The 13,300-nt window shown below is 44.7% G+C and overlaps 2 protein-coding genes across 3 annotated transcripts; one reads left to right on the forward strand and one right to left on the reverse strand.

Annotated features, from left to right (window-relative positions):
• Positions 1–1,697: 1,697 nt before the first annotated feature.
• On the forward strand, positions 1,698–11,294 carry LOC112902244. 2 transcript variants are annotated; one of them, XR_003230525.1, is made up of 13 exons: positions 1,698–1,891; positions 2,523–2,599; positions 2,699–2,774; positions 2,877–2,949; positions 3,027–3,078; positions 3,151–3,212; positions 3,362–3,425; positions 4,121–4,178; positions 4,264–4,350; positions 7,578–7,671; positions 9,365–9,496; positions 9,598–10,314; positions 11,118–11,294. XR_003230525.1 is itself a non-coding variant. In XM_025971207.1 (11 exons), the coding sequence occupies exons 1-11, from the start codon at positions 1,791–1,793 to the stop codon at positions 9,455–9,457; spliced, it is 837 nt and encodes a 278-aa protein (XP_025826992.1). In that variant the 5' UTR covers positions 1,698–1,790; the 3' UTR covers positions 9,458–9,497. The 2 variants fall into 2 exon arrangements, 1 of the variants encoding a protein (XP_025826992.1); XM_025971207.1 differs by lacking the exons at positions 9,598–10,314; positions 11,118–11,294 and having other exon boundaries at positions 9,365–9,497.
• LOC112902245 (tetrapyrrole-binding protein, chloroplastic) lies at positions 9,938–11,118 on the reverse strand. The gene has a single exon (XM_025971208.1). The coding sequence runs from the start codon at positions 10,913–10,915 to the stop codon at positions 10,106–10,108; it is 810 nt and encodes a 269-aa protein (XP_025826993.1). The 5' UTR covers positions 10,916–11,118; the 3' UTR covers positions 9,938–10,105.
• Positions 11,295–13,300: the final 2,006 nt, after the last annotated feature.

The following is a 13,300-nucleotide window of genomic DNA, read 5'->3' on the forward strand; positions in this document are numbered from 1 at the left end:
CTCTTCTCGCCATGACTTGTTCACTTGACTCGGCCACAACTCCAAGCCAACATGCACCTGCATGAACTTCTCTGATTAAACTAACTCACACATTCACCTGCTGATTTGCTCCTAATATGCACTCGCCGCCACTGGACCAAGCACCTGGCCGCCGCACACTCCCAAGAAAATGCTGGTTCCAACAGCACATAACGCACACTCGCGTCATGGCTGCCGATCTGCTTGCACTTGCAGATCCTGGCCACTGCACCATGCTGTATGACACGCACAAACACAACTTGGATCTAGACACTACATGACTCGACAAAACATGATCAACAAAATAAACAGCAAGATTAACACACCTGCCGTCCCAACGAGGCTGCCGGCTGCCGCTGACTCGCCATCATCCTGCCGGGCTGCCGCAGTCTCACCATCGCCAAGTGAAGTGTCCTGCTTGTGCAGGTTCTGAAGGAGTGCTTGTGCAGGTTCAGAAGAATTTCAATCGGACAGGAAGCTAAATGAATTAAGATGCTTGGTAGCAGAGAAGCCAAGTGAATGCATATTGCCAATGTATGTGGAGTATGGCTGAGAACCACATAAGAACAATTTGGTCCCTGAAACAACGATCAAAGCCATCTGTCCTCTCCTTATTCTTATGCTCAATTTCTGCCGGCTTGGGTCCCCCTCAATTGGTGCCTGAAGCAACGATCAAAAACCCCAGTCCTGCAATTTGGAGAGAAAAGTCTGTTTTGACCCCCCCCCCCCCCCCAACACACACACACACTAAAATTATCACCGAATCTGGATAACCCCCTAAAATCAAATACCGGACAACTACGCCTCCAACTTTGAAATACCTAACTAATTACCCACATTGATCATTTAAAAGTGGGTTTTAAGGTGGTTTTGCTAATGTCAGAATCTTTTTATGGGGTTTTTCATAAGATTTGCAATAGAAGAAGGCTAGAGCTAGAATCTAATGAGATGGGCATCACAGGTATGCCCGGCTGGCGTGCACGGTGGCGGGCGGGCCGTGCCGTTCGTGGCATCGACGATTCATGAGACGAGCAGGGGGAAGGGGTGGATATGTAAGTGAGAGAGGGAAAGGTTGGGATGTAACCGGGTGGGTCCCACATGCCAGATCAACAAAAACCACTCCATAAATGACTTTCAATTATTCGAGTGGGGTAATTTATCCGGTTTCTTAAAATTAGAGGGCGTAGTTGTCCGGTTTTTGAGCTTAGGAGGTTATTCAAACTCGGCCACAAGTTTATAGGGGCAAAACGGATTTTACTCCAGTTTGGAGAGATGGGGAGAGAAGAGAGGGAAGGTATTGCCCACACCTAGATATCGAGGGAGGATGGCGTCCTGGCGGTGATCGCACAAGGCGTATCGGCCAGCGGGGCGCGTGCTCTCTTCGCATACTAATTAAGTGGAGCATCCAATCCCAACTAAGTACACATAGACTAAAGGTATTTTGGTCGTGCCTTAAAAAATGGAAAGGCAAATTAAAAATAGTGAAATAGGAAAAATGGCAAGGAAATCGAGTTGTCAATGATTCAAGCGGTGATTTCACGAAGTTAGTCCTAGCAATAGTAATTTTATAAAGTCTAATATTTCTGGTAGCACAAATTCAAATTTCTCGCTTGACTGCTTCCTTAGCATTTTTAATTTGGTTCCTTCAAAATTTGAAACTGTAATTCAGCAGTCAAACGGCTCTGCCACGTCGGCACGGCCTGAACCCTCCGGACTCTGTCCTCCTTCCGCCCCCACCCCATTCCTTCCGCCTCGCCGATCCCGCCGGCGGGATGGCTGGCCCGCGCCCCCTCCCCCGCCGGATCCTCCATCTCGCCGCCGCCATCGCGGTCGCCGCCTGCGCCTGCTTCCCTGCCCCCGTCTCCGGTATCCGGTGAGATCCGCACCCCCTTGCTGCCTTTGCTATGCTAGGACCCAAATCCCGTTTCTCCCTGCTCGTCGCAGTCAGTTCAGCTCTCGCCGTAAAAAGGTTTTTCGTAGATAAGGCGAGTATTCGGACCACTTAGGGGCCTCAAGCTTGGTTCTGTTGATGTGTACTGTGAGGGGGAGGGGGGGGGGGGGGGGCGATGCCTAGCTAATTCTGACTTTTAAGATCAGGATGCTTTAATTGTTATGTTTCAATGGGGTTCTGTTTGTCCATGTTGGATCCACCGATTAGAAATGGTAGCTTTCCGTGCCAATACACACAGGTAAATGCCACTAATTAGTCTAATATGAAAGATAGGTACATAAAAGGGGCGAAGGGATGGTGATTGACGAGAAATACTTCCATATAGTGCCTTTCACCTTTTTATAATGGTGTTAAGCATTTAGCTAGATACTAGGTGCTAGTTCAGTTATTATATTGTGCTTTAACCTTGTTTCTGGTACCAGGAAAAGTTTTATTGGGTCTCAGTGAATTGCTTCGGTCTAGTACTGGAACATTCTTGTCATTCTGAATATGATAGCTATTTTGCTGTGTATATTTCAGTAAAGGTAAGGACAGACCTTTAAATATTGTGCAGGAAGGACATTGGCTTTATTGAACCAATTATGTGCAGAAGCACTGTTCAGGGACGGCATCTGATCTCTGATGATAATGGCAATACTCCTGTTCCTTTGTCTTGCTTAGATTATTTTTCCTGTAAATGCTACACTATCTTTCAACCATTTCTCACTGATGAAACATTTCCCTTTGTAGGTTATGTATGCTCTGCACTTTCAATCAATCCATGGTCTCACTGTTGCCCAACAGCAGGGGACCGCTTTTCCTGCCAGTGGGTTTCCTATCTTTCATTGCACCTTATATGCAGCACTCCATCTGATCTGGTTAACCCTGTGAACCTGAACCTGACATAAGTCTTCATGACATAATCCAGGGGCTGCAAGCATGATTTACAGTGCTGCAACTCTTATGAATATTGTGTTTCTTGCTGTTTGAATCCTTCTAAGGTAATTCCCATCCAGTAGTACCAGGTCTGGAATACAAAAATGAATTGTTTCACAATTTTTTTTACTTGCCTTGACAGACCAAGAAAGAAGATGTGCTGAAGCTGAAGGTAGCTAAGCCAGTTACTGCTGGTAAGATGCTTGAAGTTATTAATTGGTGAATTTGTAATATGATGAATGAAGTTTACAGTTAGTTTTCTCCAGGAACATACACAAATATTTTTGATTTCTGCATGGGAAGATGCCGCCATAGCTCTGCAAGTGTGGTACTGCATCCCCCCCCTCCCCCTCCCCCAAGTACCGATACAACAATTCTTTTTACTTTAGGGCACACCTTGCTTGGTTTGCCTAGAGTTACAACAACTATTTGTCAAAATGGTTCAGTCTAACTAAGTTGTTCTTTCCATTTTACAAGGTTCATGAAAATGCCTACGCCAGTGACTTCCATCATTGTTTTTCAGTACAGCAAAATTCTTCAGGTGTGAAAGACATACTATGAATTGTATTTCTTGGTTATAATACAACTTCAGTTGCAACATATTCACAGATCATTACTGGTAGACCTAAACTATCATGTTCTCAGCTCATTACTGCTAGAACTGAATTATTTAAGTAAACACTAATAATGTCTCCCCTTGGGGTTCATATTCATGTGCATGTTAATATAATAATATTTTAAAACATCCAAATCCCCACTAGGAGTGGAAACAAGCCCATTCTAGTTTACCTGCTTCGAGTTTCAAATAGTTTGATTCAGCTCCGTTGAAGGCTTGACACTAATCGGACATGAGTCATAAGTAAAGATTTATCTAGATACAGGTAGGGACAGCTTGCTTTGGCAATGGGCTGTTGACAAGCCATCTCTTGGCCTCTTCAACAGTGTAGCAGCATTTGCCATACTAGAAATATGTAACATATTCTACGGCCTGGAATCATTGGTGGGGCAAATAATGGCATGGATAGTCGTCTATTAACTTATTGTATTTATAAATGGATGCTTGAGAACTTTGATAGTGATAAGATCTTCCCCTATTATCTTGACTAAAATTTGGACAGTCTGTGCTAGCAGCTCCGCTCACAATCTGGTACCTTTCTGTCCATTAGTCCATTACTAGTGCCCATGATGCGTCGTTTTGATGACTGGAAGTGATCATGGAGTGTATATATTCTGCAGGATCAACTGAACCTAGTTCTGTATCAAAGTTGTTGGGCATTAATGTCGTAGTAGGAAGGTAAGGCCTTTCCACTTCAAGCACATATTTCTTTAATGTGATGAGCACCTAGGAACTGCTTTGTGAAAGCTCAAGTGAATTTTAGGCCAGGAGAATCTTGCAGCTTGGTTTGCAAAGTAAGAGGACAGTCATGTGTTCCGAGCAGGCTCTCTGTCTTGAACAAATGTGAGATGTAAGTCCAATGATTATCTTCAAATTACATGCCATCGTTACAGTTCAGTCAATTATCCTCAAATTGCACATGACACACATGCCGTGCTATAACAGTTGCTGTTTAGCTGACTAGTCATTTAGCAAGTTCCATTTTCATTGCATCAGGGGTAGGCTTGAAGTAAATGTTGACCAAGAGATTACTCAGAACCTAACTTATCAATTTAATATCCAACAGTACACTGTATCTGGATAAGTCCATCAATATTAAAGTGACGCCTGAAAAAGGAACATCCCATATAGACTGATTTGGGAGCAAAAGGGGGGAGGTGAGGGTGTGTTGTGTTGAATATAGCTTTGTCCTGTCAATAGTTAGACTGGGTGTATATTTTATTATTTGTAGGGAGCCATGTATTGACAGAAGGCTCATATGGGTTTGAATTGCACCGTAAGTTGAATATGAATTTCGACTAGGGTCATCATAAGCTTTTACCTGAAACTGAAAGGATAGGGGGTAGACTGGAGGATTACAAAAGATATGGCCCAGAGGTGATGCCATATGAATTTGCACAAGGGAACCAGTTTGAATTTAGATGTTGACACATCAGTTGTTTTTCCTGTGGGCATCTCAGCAGGAAGTTTCTATTTTATTTATTTATTTATTTATTTATTTATTTTGTTGCTCCTTTGCGTGAATGTAGAATTTTTTGTTCCCTGACAGACTGTCTGAGTGCATAGTCTTTTTGGGCACCTATTAGCTGTTAGCCCATTTTCTGTCCAATCTGTGTAAATTTGTTCCATAGTTACCTGCATGAGATAATTTCATATCATGTATAAGACTCATGCTAAAATTGAAGGGCACATCTGGCTCCAGTGTAAAGCAGATACAAGTTTTATTAAGCTTGCATGAGCACTGTCAGTAATATTGTTAATATAAATTATCAGGCAGATTAGCTGTGGACCTCATCTGGATCTTATGTACCCTTGATATGTTATCATTTTGTTAGTAGGTCTTTCATGATAGGACATATTTGTTCTTGTTTATGATTGTTTGTGTTAGTTTGTCAGCTTGCTGTGGAAATAGATCCACCCATCACATCCTCACTTGATGATCAATAAACTCATTCATCTTACACCATGATCCCAAGGGAACTTTTCTTGGGGGAAATTAGCTAGTACTGTTAGAGTATATTAGGCAACTCCGGATATGGTTAGTTTAGGATTGATTGTAATCCCGAGATAACCTTCCTTATCTCTAGGAGAGGCTACGTGCCCTCCAAGCCATGTACTCCTATATAATCAGCCCAGGGGGCTCAAGCAATATATTCCACGCATTATCCAGACGGTTAAGAGAGACCTTAAGAAGTGGAATATCGCTAAGGAATTAGCTATGGATAGGAGCGCTTGGAGATTAGCAATTAACGTACTTGAACCGTGACCTTTGTTACTTTTTGTTTAACTCCTAACTCTTCCTTTGGCTTGTGCCCTTTTTGTGTTTCTTATTCTTGTTTTCTGTGGGTTTCATCTCTAGCCTACCCCAACTTGCTTGGGACAAAAGGCTAAGTTGTTGTTGTTGTTGTTGTATTATACACAATCTTACATGGTATCACGAGACTAGGTTCTAACCCTAGGCCTCCGCTTCCGCTGCCCTCACGCCGCCCCCGGGGAGATCGGTTTCCGCCGGGGGCAACGCCCTTGTAGGATGTGCGGCCGATCCATCTGATCTGCCGCACCGTCGTGGTCAAGACATAGCAGAGGGGCCTACCTCAACCTGTGGCCGATCCATGGCCGCGCTGCGCGTCGTCCTCGTCGGGCACCGCGTTGCCATGGGGCCGCCGCCAAGCCTACCTTGCCTAGACATTGTCGTTCCCCTGGCTCCGATCTAGATCTGTCGCCCATTCCACGCCACAGGCCAGGCGCCCCTCCTTCCAGCGCCGCCGCACCGTTGCCTTGAGTGCGAGTGCGCGGCTGCGGAGGTGGGGCCGCCAGGCCATCGCGCCGTTGGGGTTGCTGGGCCGCCACAACGCCGGACGATGTCGCCGCCGGGCCGCAGCGCCGTGGGGCTCCGCCCCTCCCGCCTTCCATAATCCCCCCTCCGCGCCATCGGGCCTGCTGTCCCCTTCCCCCTCAACACTGCTTCCGCCGCTGCCATGAAGCGCGAGGACGCGGCTGCGGGGGCGGCTCGGGGGCCGCCAGCCCGCCGCGCGGCTGGAGTGGAGACGCCGCTAGGGACGCACCCTCGCCCCCCTCTGCTATGCCACTTTCTCGATCTCTGTCTTTTTGACTGATGGCGGATGAGATGGGGATAAGGTGGGGGGCATCACTAGGTGCACCTAAGATTGTCGCCATGACCCTCCTGCTGCTGTTTTTTTTCTTTCCTGGTCAGAGATCGGGTTTGCGTTGCCCTACCGTACGTCGTCGCTTCATCGTCGACACCTCCAAGGACGAGGTTGTCGTTCCGCCCTCCAGGCTCCAGCGGCGACGCTCGTGATCAAGCCACTATCACCGGTGTTGCGGTCCTTTCAGGCGGTGGCGCCACTCATGCTGCTGGTCCTTGTCAAGCTGGCTCTGAGTCCGAGTCCGCGCCTGTTGCCGCATGCTCGCGGACACCGACGCTGATGTTGTTGAAGGAAGATGCAGTCGCGCTCTTTAGCTGCACCATCTATCATCGCAGTTGGCTCATCGTCCTGCCGAACCTGTCGGCAAGAAGCTCCTGATTTTGTGTATTCGGGCGTCTTCGCTGACGCTTTGGACCCGCGCCCTCCTCCATGGCTTTGACCACATCCACCTCGACCTCGGCTACTTCGGCACTAAGGGGCTACCACCTGCTTGACAAGCCTCTTCAGCTCCCATTCCATCCACAACATATGAGCATCGACGGTTGCGACTGCGGGGGGGGGGGGGGATGTCATCTGTTCGGCTTATTCTCCAGTCTCATCGTCTGCGCGCTCCCGTTGTGACTGCGCGGCGGGGGGGGGGGGATGTTAGTGTATATTAGGAAACTCCGGATATGGTTAGTTTAGGATTGATTGTAATCTTGGGATAACCTTCCTTATCTCTAGGAGAGGCTACTTGCCCTCCAAGCCTGTACTCCTATATAATCAGGCCAGGGGGCTCAAACAATATATTCCACGCATTATACACAATCTTACAAGTACAAACTGGAGCAATATTCATGTTTCTGTGTGTGTTTTCTTTTCATACATTCATGCAGGATAATGATCGCTTGTGCTCAATTGTTCAAACCAGTTTGCAGAAATATATGAGATGCAAAAGCGGCTGCTTTCGCAGCCTTGGACCAGATCAGCCTGCTGAAGTTGTTGATGAAGCTCCGACCAGCTTGGTATGAATATTATTTGGATTTACTATTTTTTAATTCTTGGACTATTGTCTATTTCATTTCCGTCTTTGGCAGTTTCACCACATGCAGATTGTTAAAAGGTTTGATCATAAAATGGAAGCTTTCACAGCTCAGATTATATGGGATAGGATATTTTGTGTACTCTTCTTGTTATGCTGTTTATGCCCATACTTCAAACTGCTATTAGATGTGCTGCGCTTATGCCAATTTCTGTAAAATAGTCAGCCAACTAACTAACTAACAACATGTTATTGCTTTGGAATTTAGGAGGGATGAGGGGAGAATGTGATGGCTATGGGAAGCCAGCTTACACGTTATAGCAGAGAGTCTGGAGAGCTGAGAGCTGAAGGGGCTAAGCCCTTCGCTTCTCCTTAATTAACCTGAACCATGGTACATCCCTCACTTTATATAGAGGGAGATATTTTGACCCATAAGTCAACTATAAATGGGAACTTAGATATGATCCTAACTTCCTAATTGCAATACATAGATTCTTGATTAAAGAGATAACTTTGCTTCCAATCTGTTTATCTGCACAAGGTGATCCTTGACCATCTGAAGAGTACCATTACATAAAACTTTCGGGAGTTGACAGACATGTCACCTCTTAAAATTCATTATTCGTCACGCCATCCCTAATTTCACCGACGTGATGGTTTCCACTGCCTCATTGGATAGTTGACAAACATGTCACCTCTTAAAATTCATTATTTGTCACGCCATCCCTAATTTCACCGACGTGATGGTTTCTACTGCCTCATTGGATAGTTGACAAACATATCACCTCTTAAAATTCATTATTCGTCACACCATCCCTAATTTCACCGACCTGATGGTTTCCACTGCCTCATTGGATACATCTGAACAAATTCAGCTTTAGTTTTAACACACTTTATATGCTTAAACTTATTATCTTTCAGAATTCAGATATCATTATTTCTCTGTTTTGACACTGACAAAGTTGAGTCAGCTCCACACACATCTACTTGGAATATCAAATGACATTTGGATACAAGACCTACCAATTCACACGAGAGTGGGGTGTGGATAGGGGTGGTAAGGGGCCTAAAAATTTAGTCTACATAATCTAAGGGCCGGGCTCTTATTTTATAGAATTTTGAGCTAAAAATACATAAGGGCCAAGTCGGATTATGAAGAGAGCACTAGGGCCATGATCCATTACCACCCCTAGGTGTGAATATATTAGAAGATTTGATGGATTGATGATAAATTCATAAGACTTGTTTTGAAAAAATTGTTGCAGGAACATCAGTTCTCAAAGCCACCAAAGTTGTCTTGTTAGATGCCTCTTCTTTCATCATTTTTGTCCGATACCTTCTGAAAGGAATCTTACATATTGTTGTTTGTTTTCACAATCAAAGGCTCACCATATTAGCCTTAAAAAAAGGCTCACGATATTCCTGTTATGCTAATTAGATGCCTGATATTTAACTGCTTATGATATCTGTGCATTGGACCCCAGCGAAATGCTGAATTTAGTAACGTTAGGGATTGCAGAAGTTAAGCTCTCAATGCTGCATGAGGGAATGCCTGTAGTGCCTATTGACTTGAATTTTTCAGTTGTGGTTGTACTTTCTACGTAGATGTTTTGCATATAAACATAAAATAGTCACAGTTAAAATGTGGAACTGACTTCCATTGGCTGCTATTTCAGAATCCAGGAGCATGCTTATATATGCAGATGGATGAGCGACTCACATGTGATGGTTCACATCAGCATACCCAGAGGCTCTGTCCATGTGCATGAGAAGGAATAAAGGAATGTGACACACATAAGAGAGTAGAGGTAGTTTTCCCTGAAAAAGTTTCTATCATGCTTTAGACTCATTTAATTGCCAAGATATGTACAAAGTAGGTTTTCTCACGTCAGTCACACTCACTGGACAGGAAACAAGTGGAGATGATAAGCTGAAAACCAGTGGTTCTCCATCACCCCCATGATGAACAACCATTCTGCATACTGGTTGCTTCAAGCCCTCAACACAAACATCCTACTTTTGGGCAGGATCATGGATGCAAAAGGAAATGGGGTACCCGCTAATCTTTGCATGGTATTTGGTAGGATGTTGCCTGCTGAATGAAAATACATGCAGCATGGGTAGTGCCTTGCTCACTGTACATACCATCGAGTGCTGAGATGCATTGCATCCATACTTTCCTCATAATTTATATTTGTGGCTGTCCTGCGCAGGCTGTTTCACTTTCTTGTCTGCAAGCATCATTCATGTGCAGAGCAAACACCTGAACCAATTATATTCATAATATATTGCACAATTTCTCATGCATGTTCAAGAAAGTACGAAAAACAGAACTACAGATACATGTTCTTTTAAATCAATTACACCATGCCAACATCTCTGCATCACAAACTCCCATGCCTTTTTTTTTTCCAGGCTCAAAAGGAGTAGTTAGGCTTGAAATCTTTCATAAAGTTTGGTCTCTCCCTCCCTTTGTTATCATCTTTGCTCTGGCCAGCAGCTGTAACACTCTCCTCCGCCGCGGCTTGGTTTTCCTGGCTCTCTTCCACGAAGGCCGGGTGGGTGAAGATGTTCCCCAGCAGCTGTGTCCCCCTGAGGGCATTGGTGAGCGGCAGGTGACCTTCAGGTGTGTCATCCTTCATCTCCCAAATGAACTCATCAGGAAATGCCCTGTAGTTGTACTGCTCTATCTCGGTGTCTAGCTTCTTCATCCAGCCAACCTTGATGAAGAAGCGGGTGAAGTCACAACGTGACTTTTCCCAAAGCCGCCGTTGAACACTGTACCCGAACTTGCCATTGCTGTGCTCCTTCCAGAGCTTGTCAATGGCGCGGAGGTCCTCCACGGAGATGAATTGGACCTCGGAGAAGAAGACGTACCCTCGGCGCCTTGCAGACTCCCCTGCAAGCTCTATGAGGAGCGCACGGGTGGTTTCATCAGCCTGACGGTAGTCCCCTGCTGCGAGCTGGCGACCAAGCAGGTCTATGGAGGGGGTGGGTGGCGAGTCTGCTGCTGCGGCAGGGGTGACTGGAGTCGGAGCTGATGAGTTGGTGGTCGAGGTTGTGGTCACCGAGGGGGAGGTGTTGGAGTAGAGCCTGAAGGAAATGCTGCTGCTGCTGTTGGTAGAGAGCTTGAGTAGTGCAGAAGGGGAGCTGTCATGGCTGCCGCCAGTGTTGACGAAAGAATGGTGTTGGGGAAGAAGAAAGGACTGGAGAGAAGCATTCGCCATTGATGGCAGGAGGACTGAGCTGAGAACGGAGGGAAGGGAGATGAGAGGGAGGGAGACGATGATAAAGGAGTGGATGAGGTTTAGTGAGAGCTGAGCTGGTGGTCGTGTGGTGTGGAGAATTGAGAGTGTGTTGCCTTGTGTATGTGTAACTTTTGTTGTGATCTGTCAGGGGTTGTGAGAGATTTTGGTGGTGGTTTTGTAGGGGGTGCATCTGGGAGAGAATACAAAGGAGGGCTGTGATTGGTGGGTTCTGGGTGAGATGAGGATACTGGCTACGCAGCAGAGATATGCCAAGGAGGTGAGGATGTGGGGTGTGTAGGCCGAGTCCACAGAACAGTTCTGATATGTTGTGCATTCTTTGGCACTCGTGCCCCAAAAAGAACCCTGGTTCCAAACCCTGCTATGGTAATGTTTAATTTTAGTTATTTTAACCGTCCGAACCCGTGTTGAAATAACAAAAATAAATTTGAATCTACATAACTTTTCCCAAGAAATTTCGATTTCCAGTTTTAGTTATTTTCTTTTTTCTATAACTATTAACTATGATTTTGTTTGAATCCCTGTTAAAGTAATAAATATAAGTTTGAATCTGCACAAAATTTCTCTAGAAAATTCAGTTTCTGGTTCTAGTTCTTTTTTTCTCTGTTCTAATTCTTCCTGTAATACAGTTGCACTGTACTAGGTGTAAACCATTTTTTCCCTCTAGACTTTGGGTCGGCTGTTATTTTGTCCGTTCCATTCAAAAATGGCGGCAACCACCGAAAATTCTTTACAAACTTTCATGTAAAGTTTAAAACTACAGGAACGTCTAGCCCTTCGCGAATCACATATGTATGAACAATGATGCTGATGGTACTATTTTATGGCCCTGGGTTTTGGTTATTCAGATAACCCTCATCTTACTTTTGCAGCTAATCAAATACGGAAAAACTTGAAAACGTTTTGCGTGTCTTGAACTGCGATGCTACTCTGGACCTATTCTTGGAACAACAACAATGGTAACGAAACTCAATTAGCATGGCAGAAGAATCAAGATGATGTTGGGGGTTGGGAAGTTTCTCGGGTCTACGGATCTGGTCCATGTAAAATCTGCGCCTGCGACGGCACGGCTGTGTCGGACGCTCTGGACGGCCGAGCTTGCCTGTCTTTGTCCTGGAAAGGCCACATATGCTATCTCGTTCCAACCAAACCAATAAAAATAACCAACATTGTTACTGTATTTGTCAGAGCCACAGATACGCACATCAGTCGTGGAGGCGTTGAGATGTGTGGAGTGGAGACGTGGAGTAGGCCGCATAGCGCCACTCCCTCCTGTCTCTCACTAGGCAAGTGGGCCCACCGGCTTGTACTTTGCCGCTAGTCACCCGTGAGGCCGTGTTGAGGACCACCCAGCTCATGAGCTCAAGATGGGTGAGTGAGCCCCGGAAAGGGGCTTTGGCTTGTGTGTTTATGCCTATTTTTTTTGAAAGTGGAAATTTTATTAAATTCAAGTATAGTTATATCTGCTTGAAAAATCCCGCTTGAAAAAAATTCCAATCTTTGCCCAAAGGACAAACAATCGAAAAGGAGAAAGCATGCACTCTAATAACTATCAACCCGTAGACTAGGCCGCCACCTATGTGCCTACGTAAAAAAAAATCCTTGACCATTTGTGTCAATCGCTGAGATGCGCTACAACTAAACCTTGTGTATATGCTCCTACTTTGAATTTGAATTCTAATGGTGGTTTATCCTTGTTTTCTTAATTTTGTGATTTTGTCCATGTCGTTTCAAACTGAAGAATAACTCTACATTTACTCTTTAAGAGCGCCTAAACAGTGCCAATCATCTTAAAAGAAAGACAAGTTTGGCTATGCAAATCTACCTCTGCTTTTTTGAGAACTTTGTGTTTTTTACACATATTTTGACATCAAGTATTTGGACAACAAAACTTAATGTAGAGCCCGATTGGTTGATTACCAAAATTTGCCCAGCCAAAATGTGGGCAAGCCTATAAATTTTGGCACTTTGGAATTCAAAAAGTAGCCCACCTTCTAAGTATTATTTTAAAATTGCCAAGATTTTGGTAAAAAAATTTGGTATGCCCACATTTTAGTAGCCAACCAAGCAGATCCATAACTTCCATATATTTCAAATCTTGCCAGTGCATCATGACTCGTATTGATCTGTATCACAAACAAAAATTATCGGGTTTACACTCATCTGAGGGTCCAAAGTAGTTTACAATTTATTTTAGGGAAATAATAGGATGCGTACCATAAGCTCACTGAATCGCTGAAAATAAGAGAGCATCTATGAAAGAAAGTTAACATTGTTACAAAAAATAAATTAAGCAAAGCAAGTTTTGGCATGCCATGTATATTACACGGCATGCAAGCAACAAGC

The sequence above is a fragment of the Panicum hallii genome, chromosome 8 (genome assembly GCF_002211085.1).
Source record: "Panicum hallii strain FIL2 chromosome 8, PHallii_v3.1, whole genome shotgun sequence".
NCBI lineage: Eukaryota > Viridiplantae > Streptophyta > Magnoliopsida > Poales > Poaceae > Panicum > Panicum hallii.